This window comes from Pholcus phalangioides, unplaced genomic scaffold (assembly GCF_987345545.1).
Source record: "Pholcus phalangioides strain wild (caught in Gottingen) unplaced genomic scaffold, Ppha-v1.0 ptg000011l_1, whole genome shotgun sequence".
Taxonomy (NCBI): domain Eukaryota; kingdom Metazoa; phylum Arthropoda; class Arachnida; order Araneae; family Pholcidae; genus Pholcus; species Pholcus phalangioides.
The window spans coordinates 27,452,970-27,470,427 of record NW_028301604.1 but is presented as its reverse complement, the minus strand read 5'-3'; the positions used below and the strand labels follow the sequence as shown (position 1 = coordinate 27,470,427).

General features: G+C 35.6%; 1 protein-coding gene across 2 annotated transcripts; it reads left to right on the top strand.

Moving 5' to 3' along the window:
- The first annotated feature begins 254 nt into the window (after window positions 1–254).
- On the top strand, window positions 255–8,605 carry LOC149080299 (mite allergen Lep d 7-like). 2 transcript variants are annotated; one of them, XM_089238628.1, is made up of 3 exons: window positions 255–372; window positions 3,994–4,077; window positions 7,899–8,605. In XM_089238628.1, exons 2-3 carry the CDS (start codon window positions 4,011–4,013, stop codon window positions 8,516–8,518), a joined length of 687 nt encoding a protein of 228 aa, XP_089094754.1. In that variant the 5' UTR covers window positions 255–372; window positions 3,994–4,010; the 3' UTR covers window positions 8,519–8,605. The 2 variants fall into 2 exon arrangements, with proteins under 2 accessions (XP_089094754.1, XP_089094753.1); XM_089238627.1 differs by having other exon boundaries at window positions 367–417.
- Window positions 8,606–17,458: the final 8,853 nt, after the last annotated feature.

Genomic DNA, 17,458 nt, shown 5'->3' with positions numbered 1-17,458 from the left:
ATACTAAAATTTGTTTCAAACAAAGCAGTTTCATTTTTCTTTTTTTTTCATTACATAAAAAAAATATTTATAATTTAATGTTTTATAAAAGGTGATCACATCTCAATTTGTGAAGCTATATTATTTCCGACTTCAATGATGCAATCAAGCCTAGAAATGAAATTCAAGCACGTGTGATGTTTAAAATAGTTTTACGATCACTTGAGAAACCGCAGTAACGCACAATTTGTTCCATTTCCCACAGAGCTTTAGTAATCAAAGTGCGATATTAGTTACAGATATGCGATTCAGGTTTTTGTATGCTTTTTAGTTCTTGAAGACAGACAAACGAACAGATCGGCCACTCCTGGGTTTGTTAATAGATAAGAAAAGGTAAGAGAGTGATGAATGTGTTTTCAGTTGCAAATCCAATTTATGGTACAAAAATTTATAATTTTTGTTGTGCTTCCAATACTAAATCTATTTTACTTGATTGCTTGAATAATTTTATTTTATAATAATAATATTTTACGTTACCGAAAAACCCTATCTTTTTTCAGTATTACATACAAAAAAACAAACGAATGTTACAATATGTTGGGTAAATAGTCACATACATATACTATAGTAATAAATATCAGCAACGCAAGTAGATCTGAGTTGAAATTATTTGGATGCGTCTGTGCTATGAAATCATACAAAAGACCAAGAAATTTCAAAAAATAACATTTACATTATTTTCAATGTTGCTCATTATGTTTGAAAAGTATAAATACATTTAATTTACTATATAAAGTATGGCGTATTCCTTCAAGTGATTGACAAAAAAATGTTTTTGTGAAATTCATCACACATTGGTTGTTACAGACCACACAAAATTTTCTTAACCTAATTATTCGACCGTCGCGACGGTCTAACCTTTCTCACACGTCGTGAGATAGGTTAGTTTTACCCTACTGTTAGGTATTTTGCCCTTGCGTGTAGGGTAGGGCTTCAGCTTGGTGCTGCCGTTATGTAGCATTAAGCCCTGCAGTCGAAGGCTATAGCTCTGTAGCTTTAACAAAAACCACACGACGGACATTAAGAGAGTTGGCACCACCGTCGAATTAGACCTCATTGGCACTCGACTCGCGATTTATTTCCGTTTCGCCCTGCCATTATCTTAGTTGGCAGAGCTGCAGCGTCTGATTTATGGATTTACCTGCATGGCCTTAGGGCTAAGACAGGGGTGTTGTTGATGCATAACCTAATTATTCCAAATACTGGAATGAGCCTAGTATGCAATGGATCTCCGATGTACTGCATTTTAAACTCTAGTTAAAGTTAAGATATTTTTGAGTAAAATATATATATTCAAATGTTTAAAATACAAATCGAATTCACCATTACATTAATTCCAGCGTTAATACTCTTATAGTGTAAGGATTCACTATATTGTACATGTTGATTTAAAACGCCATCTGCTGGATTATTGGTTGCTATACAATAGTATCGCTACACTCTCAATGGGTCTTTCAGCATGGGGAAGGATTACTCCTCTCGTGAATTACGTATTCATTACATCAGTGTTTCTCAAAGTGAGCATCGCGACTCCACGGGTCGTCACCAACCTTTGTCAGAGGCATCGCGGCGAGCTGGAGATATTTATTTGTGTGCCTATTTATGCTTTAAAGTGGTTCTTTTATATGTGGGCAAATATCTATCAAAGTATTCTATGAAGCCGCTGCCGAACCATGAACTGTGCCAAGAAAGCCGCGGGTGACAAAAAGTTTGAAAACCCCTGCATTATACTCGTTCGCTTGCCTATTCATCGATGAATACGCAAGCAAATTATTGCGCCAGACTTAATGTAACATGTTAGAAATCAAATTATACCTCATAACGAGTAGGCTCAACTTCGTAATTATGTTGATAAGAACTTTTAAAAACTGACGTAACAGGCGGGAGAGGTTGAAAGTGACAGATATTTTACAAAGGTTTAACTATTCTATGATTATATAATGTCCATGTCCATTAATGTTTGAGATTTCGATTGTTTGCGCCTAACAATAACTTCTTTTAGAAAATAAATATACAAGATAACTACATCATCAATGAATGCTAGGCATCACAAGAAAAATTAGAAAATGATTAAAAAGTAAGAAAATATGATGACATCACTCAAGAAAAGTTAGAAAATGATTTCATTTTGATAAGAAACCAAAAAATTAGGGTAGACTGTCGTACAAGTTTTGACGTGAATACGTTTTTTGTGCCTTGAATCGCGTGGTAGGTACTGACATAATGGCATTTTGTCATTACCATCGGCTTTGTCTTTGGAATAGCTGACAAACGCTACCAATGTGGTATGTGGTCGTTGTGAACTGCTCGAGATATAGCGGAAAACAATTTGTTGCAAATCGGGACAGCGGGCCTGGTGCCCAGACTTGAAGAGATATTAAAACCGGATATCATTGAATGAAACCTTTGCAATGTGCATCTAACAATACCATTGCTTTTAACTTGCTTTGCGTACTTTCTGAGGTATGAGCGTTTTAAAAATTTCGTCACGCAACTTTTTTCGAATGCTCCCAGTATCGTCAGGTGATTTAAAAGACGCATTCACGTCAAAAGATGTATGATGCCACAGAGAAAACTAAACTCCGGAAATGGAAATTATAGCTGGACGCATTGCAAGAAAAAAGGACAACAGATGTACCACAAATAGTCTGAAACGGTACTCATCTCTAATGCTGCATGTAGTCCGAAACGTCTGAGAAGTTGCTTCCGAACAAGATGGAGCGATGGGATCCGAGTGATGGCTGGAGTTGACTGTACAGCAAAAGCATTCGACTGAGAAAAATTTAAAAAATTAGAGGAGACCTACATGCAGCAGTAGATTGAAAATGGTTGATGATATCATCGATATCTTTCTTAATTTACACGATATTTAATTGGAATTTTTATATAAGTTGCGTTGTAACTAACCAAGTTATTTAAAAAAATGATACCGTTCGCGCATGCGTGTTTATGTTTAATTCTTTTTGAATGCGTATATCGTATCGAATGTTTTTATGTCAAATTACAGTAAAATGTTTTTCATTCAAGTTTTTTGTAAGTTTCATAACATTTTGTTGAAAATCACGCATATTTGGCTCATAAGCCAAAACCACTTTGAGAAAATTGGAATTTTTATCAACTGCTATAGGAAAACAGTGCGTATAGCATGTATAATATTTTTTTAAAGTTAAAAATCATTTCGACTTTCTCGTGGCACGGTGTTCATCAAAAGTATCGTTTGTTTAATTCAATTTCTTGTTGGTCCTCTAAATTCGCAAGTTACTCAATATTCACTTTAAAAGTGTGCATTGAGCATTTTTCTTACGTGCCTGAAATTACATAACATTAGTCGTATTGGTTCGAATCTCTAAAGAAATCTCTAAAAATTTGAAAAAAAAAATGTTTATAATCCAAAGTGTGTGATAACTTTTAGCTATATAGTGTATAATTTAATTCTTTCTGAAAACCCTATGCTATCTAGCAGCAATTTTACTGATTTTCATGATTAATTAATTAACTTTATGGTTGCCTACCTCGGTAAAAGCATAAAAAAATTAAAGAAAAGAAAGACGTGTATATAAATCGCTATTTAATATCAATTTTTTAACAAGATAGTAATCAACCGTAGTTTTGAGATCTGATCTGATTGATATTTTAGAGCAATTTCCCCATGTCATGAAACGGGTTGAGTTTGTATATTTTTCAGTTCAAAAAATAATTATGCAAATTTTTCTATTAATTTTCACAATCGTTGTTTGCCATATGAGAAGACCGCATTTACATCTTTAAGAAATGTATGTGAGCTTGAAATTTTTTGACTGATTAAAACAAAAAATAGCAGTGGTCAATTCATTCCGTAACTCTGTGTAATATTTCAGCAAAATCATTTTTCTCAAAACATACATTTTTATGGTAACAATTTTTCCTCAACTAACTAGAAGTTTGAAATTTATTAATAAACTTATTCACTTTTAGATTACCAAAAAGAAATAATGAAGGTGAATTTGGCAATTTTTTCAGCTCTTTTCTTTTGCAATGTGTTCGCTTTATGCTTATCAGGTAAATATCTTTTCTCTCGGTGGTTTCACAAGCATTTCTGTTATCGATATCGTTCTGAACATGATGATAATATGATGTATACTGATTAGCCAAAACATTATGACTATCCTTGTTTTATTGGGGTGCGTGTACTTAGTTTACGTGAAAAGCAGACAACACACACAACACGTGGCAGCATTATAGGCTACTAAGTTTCAGATTTATCATTTTCTCTACTACGTGCTTGTACTCGTATAATAAAAAGATTTCTAATATAAGTGAGTGACCAAGTGAGTGGGTGAATGAGTGATCAAGTAAGTGATTGAGTGACCGTATGAGTTAAAAGGCGAATGGATGAGTTACCGAGTGAGTGAACAAATAGTCAGTATCCGTATGAATGACCAAGACAGCAGGTGAGTGGCAAAGTGAGTGAGTAACCGTATGAGTGACCTACTGAATGGTAAGTCACCGAGTAAGAGAACGATTCGCTGAGTGACCGTACACTCACTCGTTCACTTGCTCATTTACTTACCTGCTCACTCACTCACTAATATTTTCACCTGCTCCTTTATTCACTCAATTGTTTATCTGTTCACTCAACCGCTTATTCACCTAATCACCCGCTCATTCACCTACTCACCTGCTCATTCACTTACTTGCTCTTCGTTCATTTGCTCACGCACTCATTCATTTTCTCACCTGCTCACTCCCCAACTCTCTGACTAACTTAATCAACCACTCACTTGATTAATCGCTCATTTTCTCACTTACGCACTCACTTGCCAACTGCCTCACTCACCTGTCTCGCCTGTCTCACTCACCACTCACTCGCTTTGTCAATGAATTGTGTGTCGGTGAATGTTCCTAGCAGCGAATTTTCCAGCGGTCAATCTTCCTTTCGGTAAATTGCGTGGCGGTGAATGGTTGGCGATGAATTTTCCGCACATGTACGAGAAGCGATACGGCCGCAACATCGACACCGTAGCCGGTCAATTTGTCGCACTCAACTTGTCGCGCTCAACTCGTCGCGCATCAATTTGTCGCAGTGCCAATTCGTCGCGGTACAAATTCGTCGCAGAGCCAATTCGTCGCGATACAAATTCGTCGCGGTACAAATTCGTCGCAGAGCCAATTCGTCGCGGTACAAATTCGTCGCAGAGCCAATTCGTCGCGGTACAAATTCGTCGCAGAGCCAATTCGTCGCGGTACAAATTCGTCGCAGAGCCAATTCGTCGCGGTACAAATTCGTCGCAGTGACAATTTGTCGTGTAACCAATTCGTCGGGACGTCAATTTATCGCAGAGTCAACTCGTCACGCGATCTGTATGTAGGTTTTTTGTCACATACGTGAAAAAATAAACATGAAGAAAAGTTTTTTTCCATCAAGAAATGCACACAGTTTATTAAATTTTTTTTTTGTCATTTCGAAAAAAATCATCGAAATTACATCGAAATTAAAATTACAATTGATATTAATGTTTTATTATTCAATTATTGTAAATGTTAAAAAAATCATTTTTTCTATGATAAAATTTTAAAATTCTGTAAAAAAATGTCGGTGTTTATGATATTCCCCAAATTACAGCACAGCGGAGGCTCTCTTTAAGTGTAAACTTGTATCTGTCCCATGTGGACTCGAGACTCCCACCAACATTAACCACTACAGTATCTCCACAAGAACCTGAAATAATTAATAATTTAATTTAATTAATATTTCATTTTCACCGGATAAGCCACACTTGTCGCTTTCTCTCGAGATTTCCATTACTCGTAGCGAGGGGAGTTGGGGCGCACACCGAGATGATAAATTGCGATCACATACATTTTCAAAATTTAATTTGCACCGGATAAGTTGCTCAAGTTAAAAACTCAAAAAATCCAACCAATAAAGTTCATAGGTTACATTCGAGCAAATGCAACCGATAATCTTATTGGTTGAATTTTTCAAGTTTTATAAAAGGACTTTTAGAACACTTTCATAGTGTAATGCTAGCCTTAGATATATTGTCGGTAAAAAATTCCTCAAAGATGTATTCTCTACATGGCAGATACATATTCAATAGTGAATTAGGGCCATTCAAGTATTACGTAAGCAGATTTTCAGCCATTTTTGACCCCCTCCCCCTTGTCAGCAAAAATCAGCAAAACACTGACCCCCATCCCCTCCCCTGTCAGCAAAATTTCACCAGCAGCTTAGAATATTTCATATCTTCAAAAAGGGGTGGTTGATGACGTAAGCGACCTTCAACCCCCCCCCCCCCCCCGCCATCAAAAGTCAACAAATCCGAAACTCCCTCCCCGATCCTGACGTAATACTTAAATGACCCCTTAGGCAAATTGTGCTTTGGGATGGGCATTGATCCTAATTTATCATCTTGGTGTGTTCCCGCAACACCCCTCGCTGCGAGAAATGGAGATCCCGCCAGAAAGCGGGAGTGCGGCTTATACGGTGAAAATTTAATTTTAAAAATTTATTTTATCATAACTTATCTATCATCTTCGTGTGTTCGCCCAACGCCCCTCGCTGCGAGAAATGGAGATCCCGCCAGAAAGCGGGAAGTGTGGCATGAATACCATGAAAACTGAATTTTGAAAATTTATTTGATCGGCGTACTGACTCTGCGACAAATTTGTACCGCGACGAACTGATTCTGCGACAAATTCGTACCGCGACGAACTGATTCTGCGACAAATTTGTACCGCGACAAATTGACTCTGCGACAAATTTGTACCGCGACGAAATGACTCTGCGACAAATTTGTACCGCGACGAACTGACTCTGCGACAAATTTGTACCGCGACGAGTTTGTAGCACGACGAATTGACGCTGCGACAAATTGATTGCGACGAATTGTCGCGCGACAAGTTGATCGCGACGAATTGACCTAGACCCCATCGACACGGATTAATTAAAAACGTGAATTTCAGGTTTTTTAACCAATCCGTATCTCTTGTCGTATCGCTTCAGTGTGCACCGCGCCTTACAGTTCTTCAACAAATGCATCGCCACATACATGCAGACAGTATTAAACTGATAAGCAGTGGCCCCACCCCGCGCTGTTTATAAACAAACCCTACATTCCTAGCTACATTATAGAAATTCAGAGTAACGTGATTGGCATAACTGAGTGATGACTTGGCTCCAACGTCCACAGTTAGAACAGTGGTTAGAGCACAAGACACACGTATTGAAGGTTGTGTGTTCGATCCCCTCTCAAACCCATTCGAGATTTCTTCATCTTTGCTATCATTTATCGATTCACTAAAAAATACTTCCATTTTTTTCTGATTTAATCAAATGCGATTCAGGTGCATCAAGTTGACAATAATATATATATATATATATATATAGCGCTCCTTATATTATATATATATATATTATACATTTGGCGATAAGTTGCTAAACGTAACAGCCGGAGACACACTTTACTGGAAGAAATCGTCTCCTCTCATATCACGCATGCGCGTTCTGACAATTTTCAACCCGCTCAACACTGCAGCGAGACTCGTATTCTTATGGGCTACAACAATATTTTTATGGGCTTTTCCTATAATTATTTATTTTTTATATATTGTTTTTCTTATACAATTTTCATTTATTTTTTATATACAGTAATATCTTTTTGTTTATTATTTTTTCCAGCCACCTTGTTGTGGCTTTTAATTTTGTATGTATACTTGTATTTTATTGTGCAAGTCAAAAAAAATTTTAATATCAATTGTTTCTAGAATCATAGATGCATCAGATTGATATGATTCATTGTTTCTTTTTTTTTATACATAAAAAAAGAATATATTAAAAATGTTTATTTGAAAACAGTATTTATGGTTCTTTCTTTCAGTAAAACAGTTCGGAACTGATAAAACCTGCAATGACTACATAGACAGAGTAATCCGTGATTTAAAAAACGAGAAGACATACTTCGAAGATCCCTACAAGATCCCCGAAAAATCATTTGTTTTGAGCAAAAAAGTTTTATTTGTTAATTATACTGGGGAAGCCTCAATATCAGATGGATACATATTCGGTCTGACTTCATTACACAGAGATGGTGAAGTGATTGTAGATAGAAAGAAATCTGTACATCTTAAAGTATATCTTGGAGCCGGAGAGCTTAAAATGAATTGCAATGGAAAAGTGAAGCTGATGGGGTATGGTCCTACGGTTAAAGTGGAAGCTAGGATTACATACATAAGTATGAAAATGGATTTCATACCAAATGCAAAAACTGGTGAGAAACCCAGGTTGGTCGATTTTCAAATAGAAGAAGTTAAAGGCAATAAAGTTGAAGTGAGTGGTCTTGGACCACTCAATTTTGTGATAAAGGCTTATATAAAAATGATTCAAACATTTTTTCATAGACTTATTCGAGTAGCAGTTCAAAATGCTATTAAAAAATTCTTGGAAGAAAAATTTAACGATTATATTGTCCCAGTCGAATGTATCGAATCGTCATTTTGATTATGTACTTTGTTCTAATCAATACATAAAAATATAATAAAAGTGATATACAGTATATACATGTTTAATAAAACTGCTTCACAATATACTTTTGTTCCATGTATTTATTTTCATAATAATGGCGACTGGAAACGAACTTGTCATATTTTTGTTTCGTTTTTTCTGTACTTAAAATACATTATTTTTAATGTGATATCAGCAAACTATATAACAGGCACGAGTAGGAGGTCGGTTAGCAATGCTATAGTAAGGGGTATCTCTAAACAGCTATCGGTCTCTTGCTACCCAATTACTCTTATTTAAAAATACTTTAATCATCTTCTTGGTTATACACAGTCAATCTATCTTTCTATGTATATAAAATTGATTTTCTGTCTGTCTGTGTGTGTATGTATGTTCTCGATACAAATCTACAATTTTAGATCGATCGTCGCCAAATTTTGCATATATACCAAATGGGACCCAACTTAAACGATAGGCTACTTTAAAATTTCGTCAGAGCAAGGCAAGTGCCCCAAATGGGCAAAAAACTGTCGGACAACAATGGTTTTTGGGCCTCAACAATCACTTTCCGAACGTTTACTTTGGTTACCGTAGTTCCTTAGCAATGCGTTTAAGACGTGTATATGCCTTTACAATGGTTTGTCATTTCTTCAACGTTGTCAGTATATGTATAATATTTATGCCTTTATAATGGTTTGCCACTTTATTCAATCCTCCCAGTAATGAGAGCTTTTTGAATAGACACCATCATCAGCATCACTTTGAGGGTAAGGCAAAGGATGATCCCCCATAGAAATCAGTGTTAAAATTGCCGATTTTAATGTAGAAATGCGGAAATTTGGTGGAGTTTTTTCTGTCACATCAATGATTTTAAAAATTGTATTAAATACTCGATTTTTGAAATATTGAGTTCGCTTAGAGATATACGAAGCAATTAGCCGGACCTACTTTCGAGTTGGATATCCATGCAATAACATTGATTTAAACTTTTTATTTATATCTTCTCAAGCATGAAAATTAATGTCTCCGTATTGTCTTTTAATACTGAACTGCATAAAGTCATATAGTTTAGGTTGCTTTAAAACTAATTATGGGCCGGCCCATAAAAAGTACATCGAAAAAATTCCACAGCTTTAATTAAGCATTTTTTGAAGCAGAAACAGGCAGAGATAACTTGAAGTTCAAAAGGGGGGGGGGGGAATCGAAATACCTAGCACCCTTTCAAAAAAGAAAAAATATATATATTTATTTTCTTACGTTTCTTTAAATCTAGATTTATTTTTTTCATGAATCGCGTAGGAAGTCGCCATATTGGTTAACTTGGATACGGTTTGTATGTCCCTCAAGGAAAAGAGAGGGAGATATCACGTGATCCAAAAAAGCCTCATTGAAGAAAACCTGGGCAGCGCCGGGTATTATAGCTAGTTCTTAATAAATTGAATTCTGATAACTTGAATATCTGCTAAATTCGAAGTTCGCTCCAGAACCTTCAATATTATTTTGGTGTAAAATTTTTCCTTGAGTCACTCAAAAAGTTTTCTTCCTTGAATTAAAAAAAAATTTCATTCCTCTAATTCAGGAACTAAAGGTGCGGCGTACAATAAATATAGGAACTTCTTTTCCTCTCTCTTCCTTTCTCTACTCCAGGTTTTTTGATAAACACTAACCAGTGATAAGACAATAAACTTGGTCATCTGTGCTTACAAATCTTTTGTTGTATGTCTGGTGGCGTCGATGTCGCCATTTCGCTTTCGACCAGTTGCGAGTGGGTTCAGTGTTCAAACGTCAATACAAATTTTGATCACGTGCAAATTTTTTAAAAATTTCGAAGCAAAAGTTGAAAGCTTTAGATTTGAAAGAAAAAGAACAAATTATCGATGATATGGAGAGAGAAGTATCCGAATCTGGGTATTATGCCGAGTTGAACTCGAAAACAAAAGTCATCTCGTCTTCTGCGGGAATTAAACCCTAAATTGTTTTTGTCATATGGTATATTAGGTTTCAGGCAAATAATATATTCTAAGCATTATAATTAAATAAAGTTGATAACAACTTTTCTCCTGATGGTTTTTGAAAAAATTATAAGCGAGATCCACTGTATATTTTATCAATTAAGAAATTATATAAAAAAATTAAATTAATGATTATTTTTTTTAACTTGTCCAAATACATTGCTTAACGCAGTTTCCCAAACTTTCTGTTCCATCGCATCCCCCCACCTTCAGAATTTTTTTCTCTCATCGCCCTCCCCCAACTCAAGCCAACGCAGAGTATCCTATGTTATATCCGGGGAAACACTGGTTTAAGTTATCGGTAATTAATTAGTTAAATTAATTAATTTATATCAATTGAAAACATCAAATTGATATCCGATATTTCCGAAATTCCTTTTAGAAAATTGGTTGGGAAATTTCGAAATTGGGCATTATTCTCGTGTTTTCGTTTCAATATGTAAAAAAATTAATCAATTTTACTGATTCCTCCAACAACATGTTAGAGAAATTTCAGAAAATTCAGAATTAGTTTGCTGGTTTTTCATTAATATTTTTAAATTAATTAAAAAATTTTAAAAAAATCATATTATAACACCCAGATTTTTAAAACAAAAAATTTAAACTCATAGATATCAATAATCACATAGCAGAAGGTTTCTCAACCTTTCTACACCCAAGGACCTGTATATTTTTGAAGCAATTCGACAGATCACTAATCTATAACTTGACTAATGCGACCACATGTCCAGTATTTTAAGGGACACTCTAGTATTTTCAAGTATTTTTGGCCTTTCCGACATCTTACATATAAATGTGAAAGTATGTACGTATGTTTGTCCTTTATACAAATATACAATTTTAGACCGATCGTCGCCAAATTTTGCACAAATAACAAACGGGACCGGGATTGAACCATACGCTACTTTAAAAGTTTTTCAGAGTAGGGAAATGTGTGCCCGAAATGGGCAAAAAACCGTCGGACGACAATGGTTCCTGGGACCCAACAATCTCATTCGGAATGTTTACTTTGGTTCTCATACATGCATTTCAGACATGTATATGCCTTTACAATGGCTTGCCTCTTCTTTAATGCTGCCAGTATTATACAGTTCATTCCTTCATAACGGTTTGTCACTTTTTCAATCCTCCCAATAATTGAAGAAAACCCGGGAAACGCCGTGTTTTATGGCCAGTTCTTTATATAGTTGTCCCGTTTTTTAAACCAAGCTTATTTGAATTTATAATCTTCAGTAAAAGCGTTAATGAAGATAGTTTTCATAACTTATAAATTATAATATGATAATTGGTTATAATTTATAAATTCTCAACTCATACAGTTGTCACGTTCAGCAATTTTTTCCCCACTTTGGGAAACACTGGTTTAAGGTATCGGTAATTAATTAGTTAAATTAATTAATTTATATCAATTTGATGTTTTCAATTGATGATATCAATTTGATGATATCAATTTGATGTTTTCAATTGATGATATCAATTTGATGATATCAATTTGATGTTTTCAATTGATGATATCAATTTGATGATATCAATTTGATGTTTTCAATTGATGATATCAATTTGATGTTTTCAATTGATGATATCAATTTGATGTTTTCAATTGATGATATCAATTTGATGTTTTCAATTGATGATATCAATTTGATGTTTTCAATTGATGATATCAATTTGATGTTTTCAATTGATGATATCAATTGATGATATCAATTTGATGTTTTCAATTGATGATATCAATTGATGATATCAATTTGATGTTTTCAATTGATGATATCAATTGATGATATCAATTTGATGTTTTCAATTGATGATATCAATGTGATGTTTTCTACATATCAATTCACTGCGATTTCGAAAAACCCCTCATTTCCCTACCCATTCATAATTTTCTCAGTAATGTTAGCAACGGTTGGTGATTTTGCTGATTTAATGCAACGTTTTTGGTGATAATTGGTGATGTCCTGCATATATTTTGATTTTTAAAAACTCAATTCTTTCGTATTTTTCTTAATGAAATGTTGTCACTTAGCGACTTATGGTGAACGAACTTTTTCACGAAATACATTTTTGTATACTGCGATTTGTAGCAGCCTTTTATTTCCTCGCAATTTAACAACTTTGGCAAATTTATCCAAAATTGCATGTTTTTATTACTTTTATCTGAAGTATAATCACTGTAGTACTATAAACCAGAGGTCTTCAACCTTTTTCGAGTCACGAGCACTGCCTATACCCATCATCAAAAAAGAACACCCTCACGGCAAATTCAACATAAGTAGTATGAGCGTCGGTATACCGCCGGAAGTGACGTCACACTTCCGGTGGTGAGATATAGTACGAGGTGTCTTATCGCACTTCCGGTGTCTTATCTCTTTTCCCGGTGTTAAGTGGCAGCTGTTGTTTATTAAATGACTTTCGGTGGTGAGATATAGTACGAGGTGTCTTATCGCACTTCCGGTGTTAAGTGGCAGCTGTTGTTTATTAAATGACTTTCGGTGGTGAGATGATTAGGGGTTAAAAGCGGACGAGACATATGCGGACATTTTGTGTTTACCAATAATCAAACGTTACTGGCGAGTAATTCTGGCGATTTTTAAGGTACGTTCTCTGGTCGCGATCGGGTCAAAATCGGACATTTTATGTTAACCGATAATTTAACACTTATTGGCGAATGATTCTGGCGATTTTTCGAGCTACATTTTCTAAATGTGTTGGATGGGGGGGGGGAGTAATAAGTTCCTGGAAAGTTTGAAGAAGAATCAATATATGTCGGCTGCCGACCCCATGGGAGATTGTACTATGAAGAAGAATGAATTGACTGAGAGCTGGGAGGATTAGAGTCAGTTGTCGCCTTGTTTTCTTCTGAGAAACGTCGTTTTCTAACATTGCCGTCCGTACCTCCAAATAAGACTCTTATCCAGCCCATGGATAAAAAAGTAATTTTAAAGCTTTGAGAGAAGGTTTAAATCAAAGGACTTTTAAGAAGGTGTTTTGCAATAATCTCTGCCTCAGAATTAACAATCGCTGACTTCTGCAAACATAATTTAATACACTAATACACTACATTCCTCATAATTTTTATTCATGAAGCTTTGCAAAAAGTGACTTACACAGGGACGCCGTTATCAGACACGGGGCCATCTCAAAAATTTCGAGGCATCAAAAATGTTTAGGACACCCTTAGCCCCGATTTTATATATTTTCTGGGGGGGGGGAGATCATCAGCTATTATTTCAGGATATGCAGGAATGCTGAGAAATATCCTAACAAACAATTTTAAATACGCAATAAAATGTAAATAAAAAAAATTAATGATAATTCAGTACTTAAAGGTAGTTTCAAAGTAATGAGAGGAAACAATATTCCAGAAACTGATGAAAATTTTAGAATTAATTAGAAAAATAGAGAAATTTAGAAAATGAACGGAAGAAAAAATTCTAGAATTGATGAAAATTCGGAATTAATGCGAGAAATAACTTAAGAATTGATGGAAGCCTCCAATAAGTTACCGTGTGTGCGGGGCCCGGTGCAACCGCACCCGCCGCACACCTCTAAGGGCGGCTCTAGACTTACAGAACCATGAATTCCGTTTGGGACGCATTATAGCTAGATTGCTTTTCAGACAGAAATTTCGAATGCTTTGACACGTAGACTGCTCAACACTAATTTTATTGCCAAAAAATTTTTAGTGATTTCAGGGTAATTTTGAGTGCTGATTCTGTGTGTGAATCTGGCATTATTTTTTTTCAAACGCTTTATATTTTAACATAAAGTGAAAACTAAATTTCAGTAAAATAAATAAAATAAATAAAAAAACACAAAAGTAAAAATTTGCCGCAAAAAATAGTGATTACAGACTGCATTGGAATGTTGGGAATATGTATTATCTCAAAACTAGAGTCATTTCGTCAAAACCAACACCAGTGTTTTGGAATCAGCAGCCCACTAAAACCTAAAACCTTTACCCTAAAACCGTTGAAGTTTCTTTGGTAAACCGATTTTTTTTTTTTTGAGTAGTGTTATAGAGGGTATTTTAACACTTCTAACGAAATTAGACATTCCCTGTGTCTGCCCCAGTCTGGCTGACTCTCTCTGAGGGAATTCACGCGTTTTTAGTTTATTCAAAGTTCTTTATGACTTTTTTTCAAAAACGCTACAAGCGGGATCCGAATTGGACAAAAACCGAGACTGCCATGTAAAACCAACAGATCTATCCACCCTATTTTGTAGGTTAACTATCATTCTCCTTCGACGAAGAAAAAGTTCTCCCCGCACCCCCCCCCCCCCCCGCACTCATGAGAAAATCTTCCGTACACTACTGAATGGAATTCACTGCACACACAATGTTCTTACAGTTCCCGTTTGAACTAGACTGGGACAGAAGGAGTCTTCTCCTGAACTGGGGTCTTCGGTGTACTTATAATGATTAGCAAAATTTTTCACAAGCATCTTTATAGTAAATTTACTGTGCAATCAAACAAAAACTATAGCATTCATATATCTGCAAACCGTGTCAGTCTCCCTTATAAAGATGTCATGGGTCTTCGCAGTCCTAATCTGTAACGAATTATGTTATTGAATTAATAGCAAAGCAGGGGAGATTGTGTCTGAATAGGCAGGTCGAAAGAAGAGAAACTAAAAAATTATTGTTTTAATGTAATTATTATACAGTATGTCATCAAATGGAGGTAAGTTCCTTATGGCCGTTAACTGTTCATGTTTCAAATGCCGCTACACAAGTAGAACGCGGATGGGGCTCCAGCTTTGTGACCCAGGATAAACGTAATATTTTCTTAACATTTTTTATTATATTTACCTTTAAATAAATGTAGCCCCCCCCCCCTTCTCGAGAGTCGTTTTCTATCGTTTTTCGGTACTCCGAGTCAGTGCTGTGGGTTCTGAGCACCCATGGTAATTTTTGACATGCATCCGACACCTGCAGAATCGATCAGAAAGCAAATTTATTTGTTTAAAACAAAGATGAATACCTACTGGTTCGAAACACTTCCGAAACTCCTGATCTTAGTCCTTGGTAATTTGAGGTAGTCTCGGTGCCGTTCACCCCAGATTTTCGACCAGTGACCCCAGTAATTTTTCTCGAACGATTGAATATAAGCAAAGGGTGTCCGGCCTCCTCCTCCTGTCCATACTCCTCTGGAGCATTTGAAATAAATTTCTTAGTAAATGTAGTTATTCGTGCTCTTTACCCATTTTCGGACAAGTGTAACTAATGATGGTTCATCAATAAGAGCTGCAATGTGAATCAAGTTATCAAGCATAATCAAGAACAATAAAAAAATCCTGGACCACAAAACGGGTGAGTTTATTTAAACGTGGGACGTATAGTATAACTAAAATTCAATGTCAATCATTTGAAATTACAAATAATTTTATTTTCAATTAAAAACGCCAATTTTATTTATGATTGTGTTGAATTTTAAGAAAATACATATTCGGTTATTCGCTCAAATCACTATTCGTCCCATCCTTAATAAGACACTAATAGAATTTCAATTCTGAATCAATTGAGCAAGAAGATCGCATGTATCTACTTGATATCTATCATTTCGATTCATTATGCTCAACTCAAAGATTTTTTAATAGACTACTTATTATATGCAAATGCATAAATATTAAATAATGTAGTGGATCCCGCTCATAACGTTTTCCAAAAAACTGTCATGGAAAATGTTGTAAGCGAGAGCCGCTTTAAATGGGAAATCTTAATGAGAATTACATTCGATCCTGCTTATATAGTTTTCCCGCTTAGTACGACTTATTCTGGTGTTTCCAACTCACTAATTCGCTCTAAGATTTAAAGCATTTCCCCGCTACAATGTTCTTGTGACAGGTTTTTTGAAAAATGTTATAAGCGGGATCAACTGTACTTAGAGTTGAGACCGCAGAAATAAGTCGTACTAAGCGGGAACGTTAAAAACGGGATTGACTGTAATCGGAATAAGTGTGTATGTGTGTGCACAGTTTTAGACCACTTCATTAGAATAAAATCTTTTTTTAATGTTTCTGTCGAACTAGTTCACATGTTTTCTATATTATCATATTTCTATCCACGTGTGGCATCTGTGAGTTGCCGTGATTTTTATTGATTAAATTTAGTTCAGTTGATGTAGTTATTTTTCTTTTCCCACGATATATCTTGCATGTACGATCAATCGATATCGTTTATGTATATGATCGTATAAGTGCTTATTAATTTATGAATGATTTTACTAATTTTCCCTCTTATGAAACAATCAACTTCCTTTGGTTTGACAATGCCGTAGTCCACGCACTGTGCTGATAATACTCAGGCGAGATTAGTTGTAGAGACCCTTCCTAGGATAGAAATCCCTCCGGATAAGGACTTATGATCATCTCCGCGCCGAGCCCGGTAATAATAATGACAATAGTTCTACTGAAGCTATATATTATTATAGTGTTGGTTATGTCGGCGTTTTTTTTTTTACGTGTAGCAATCCATCACTTGTCAGTGGTTCAAAGAGGACGGGTTTTTTTTAACTTGTTCTGGCGACTGGTAGACGACTCACGTCTTTCATTGTTCAAATTTTATCAAAAGTTTCTCTGCATGTCTTTATAACGTCCATCAAAGAGAAAATCGCCACTTAGCAGATTGGTGGAAAAATTAGGGATAAACCGCCAACATCGCCGGCTCGGCAAAATTTGTCCGATTTTGACCCGGTTTCTTGTTGCATCCATTTTGTCGCCATTTAACAAGTTGGAGAAACAAATGGGAGATACAGCGCCAACATCGAGGGCGCGGCAAAATTTGTCCGATTTTGACCCTATTTCCATGTTGTCCGCATATGTCCCGTCCGATTTTGACTCGCTACCGGTGAGATATAGTACGAGGTGTCTTATCGCACTTCCGGTGTTTATTAAGTGACCTCTGTTGTCTATTAGGTGATCT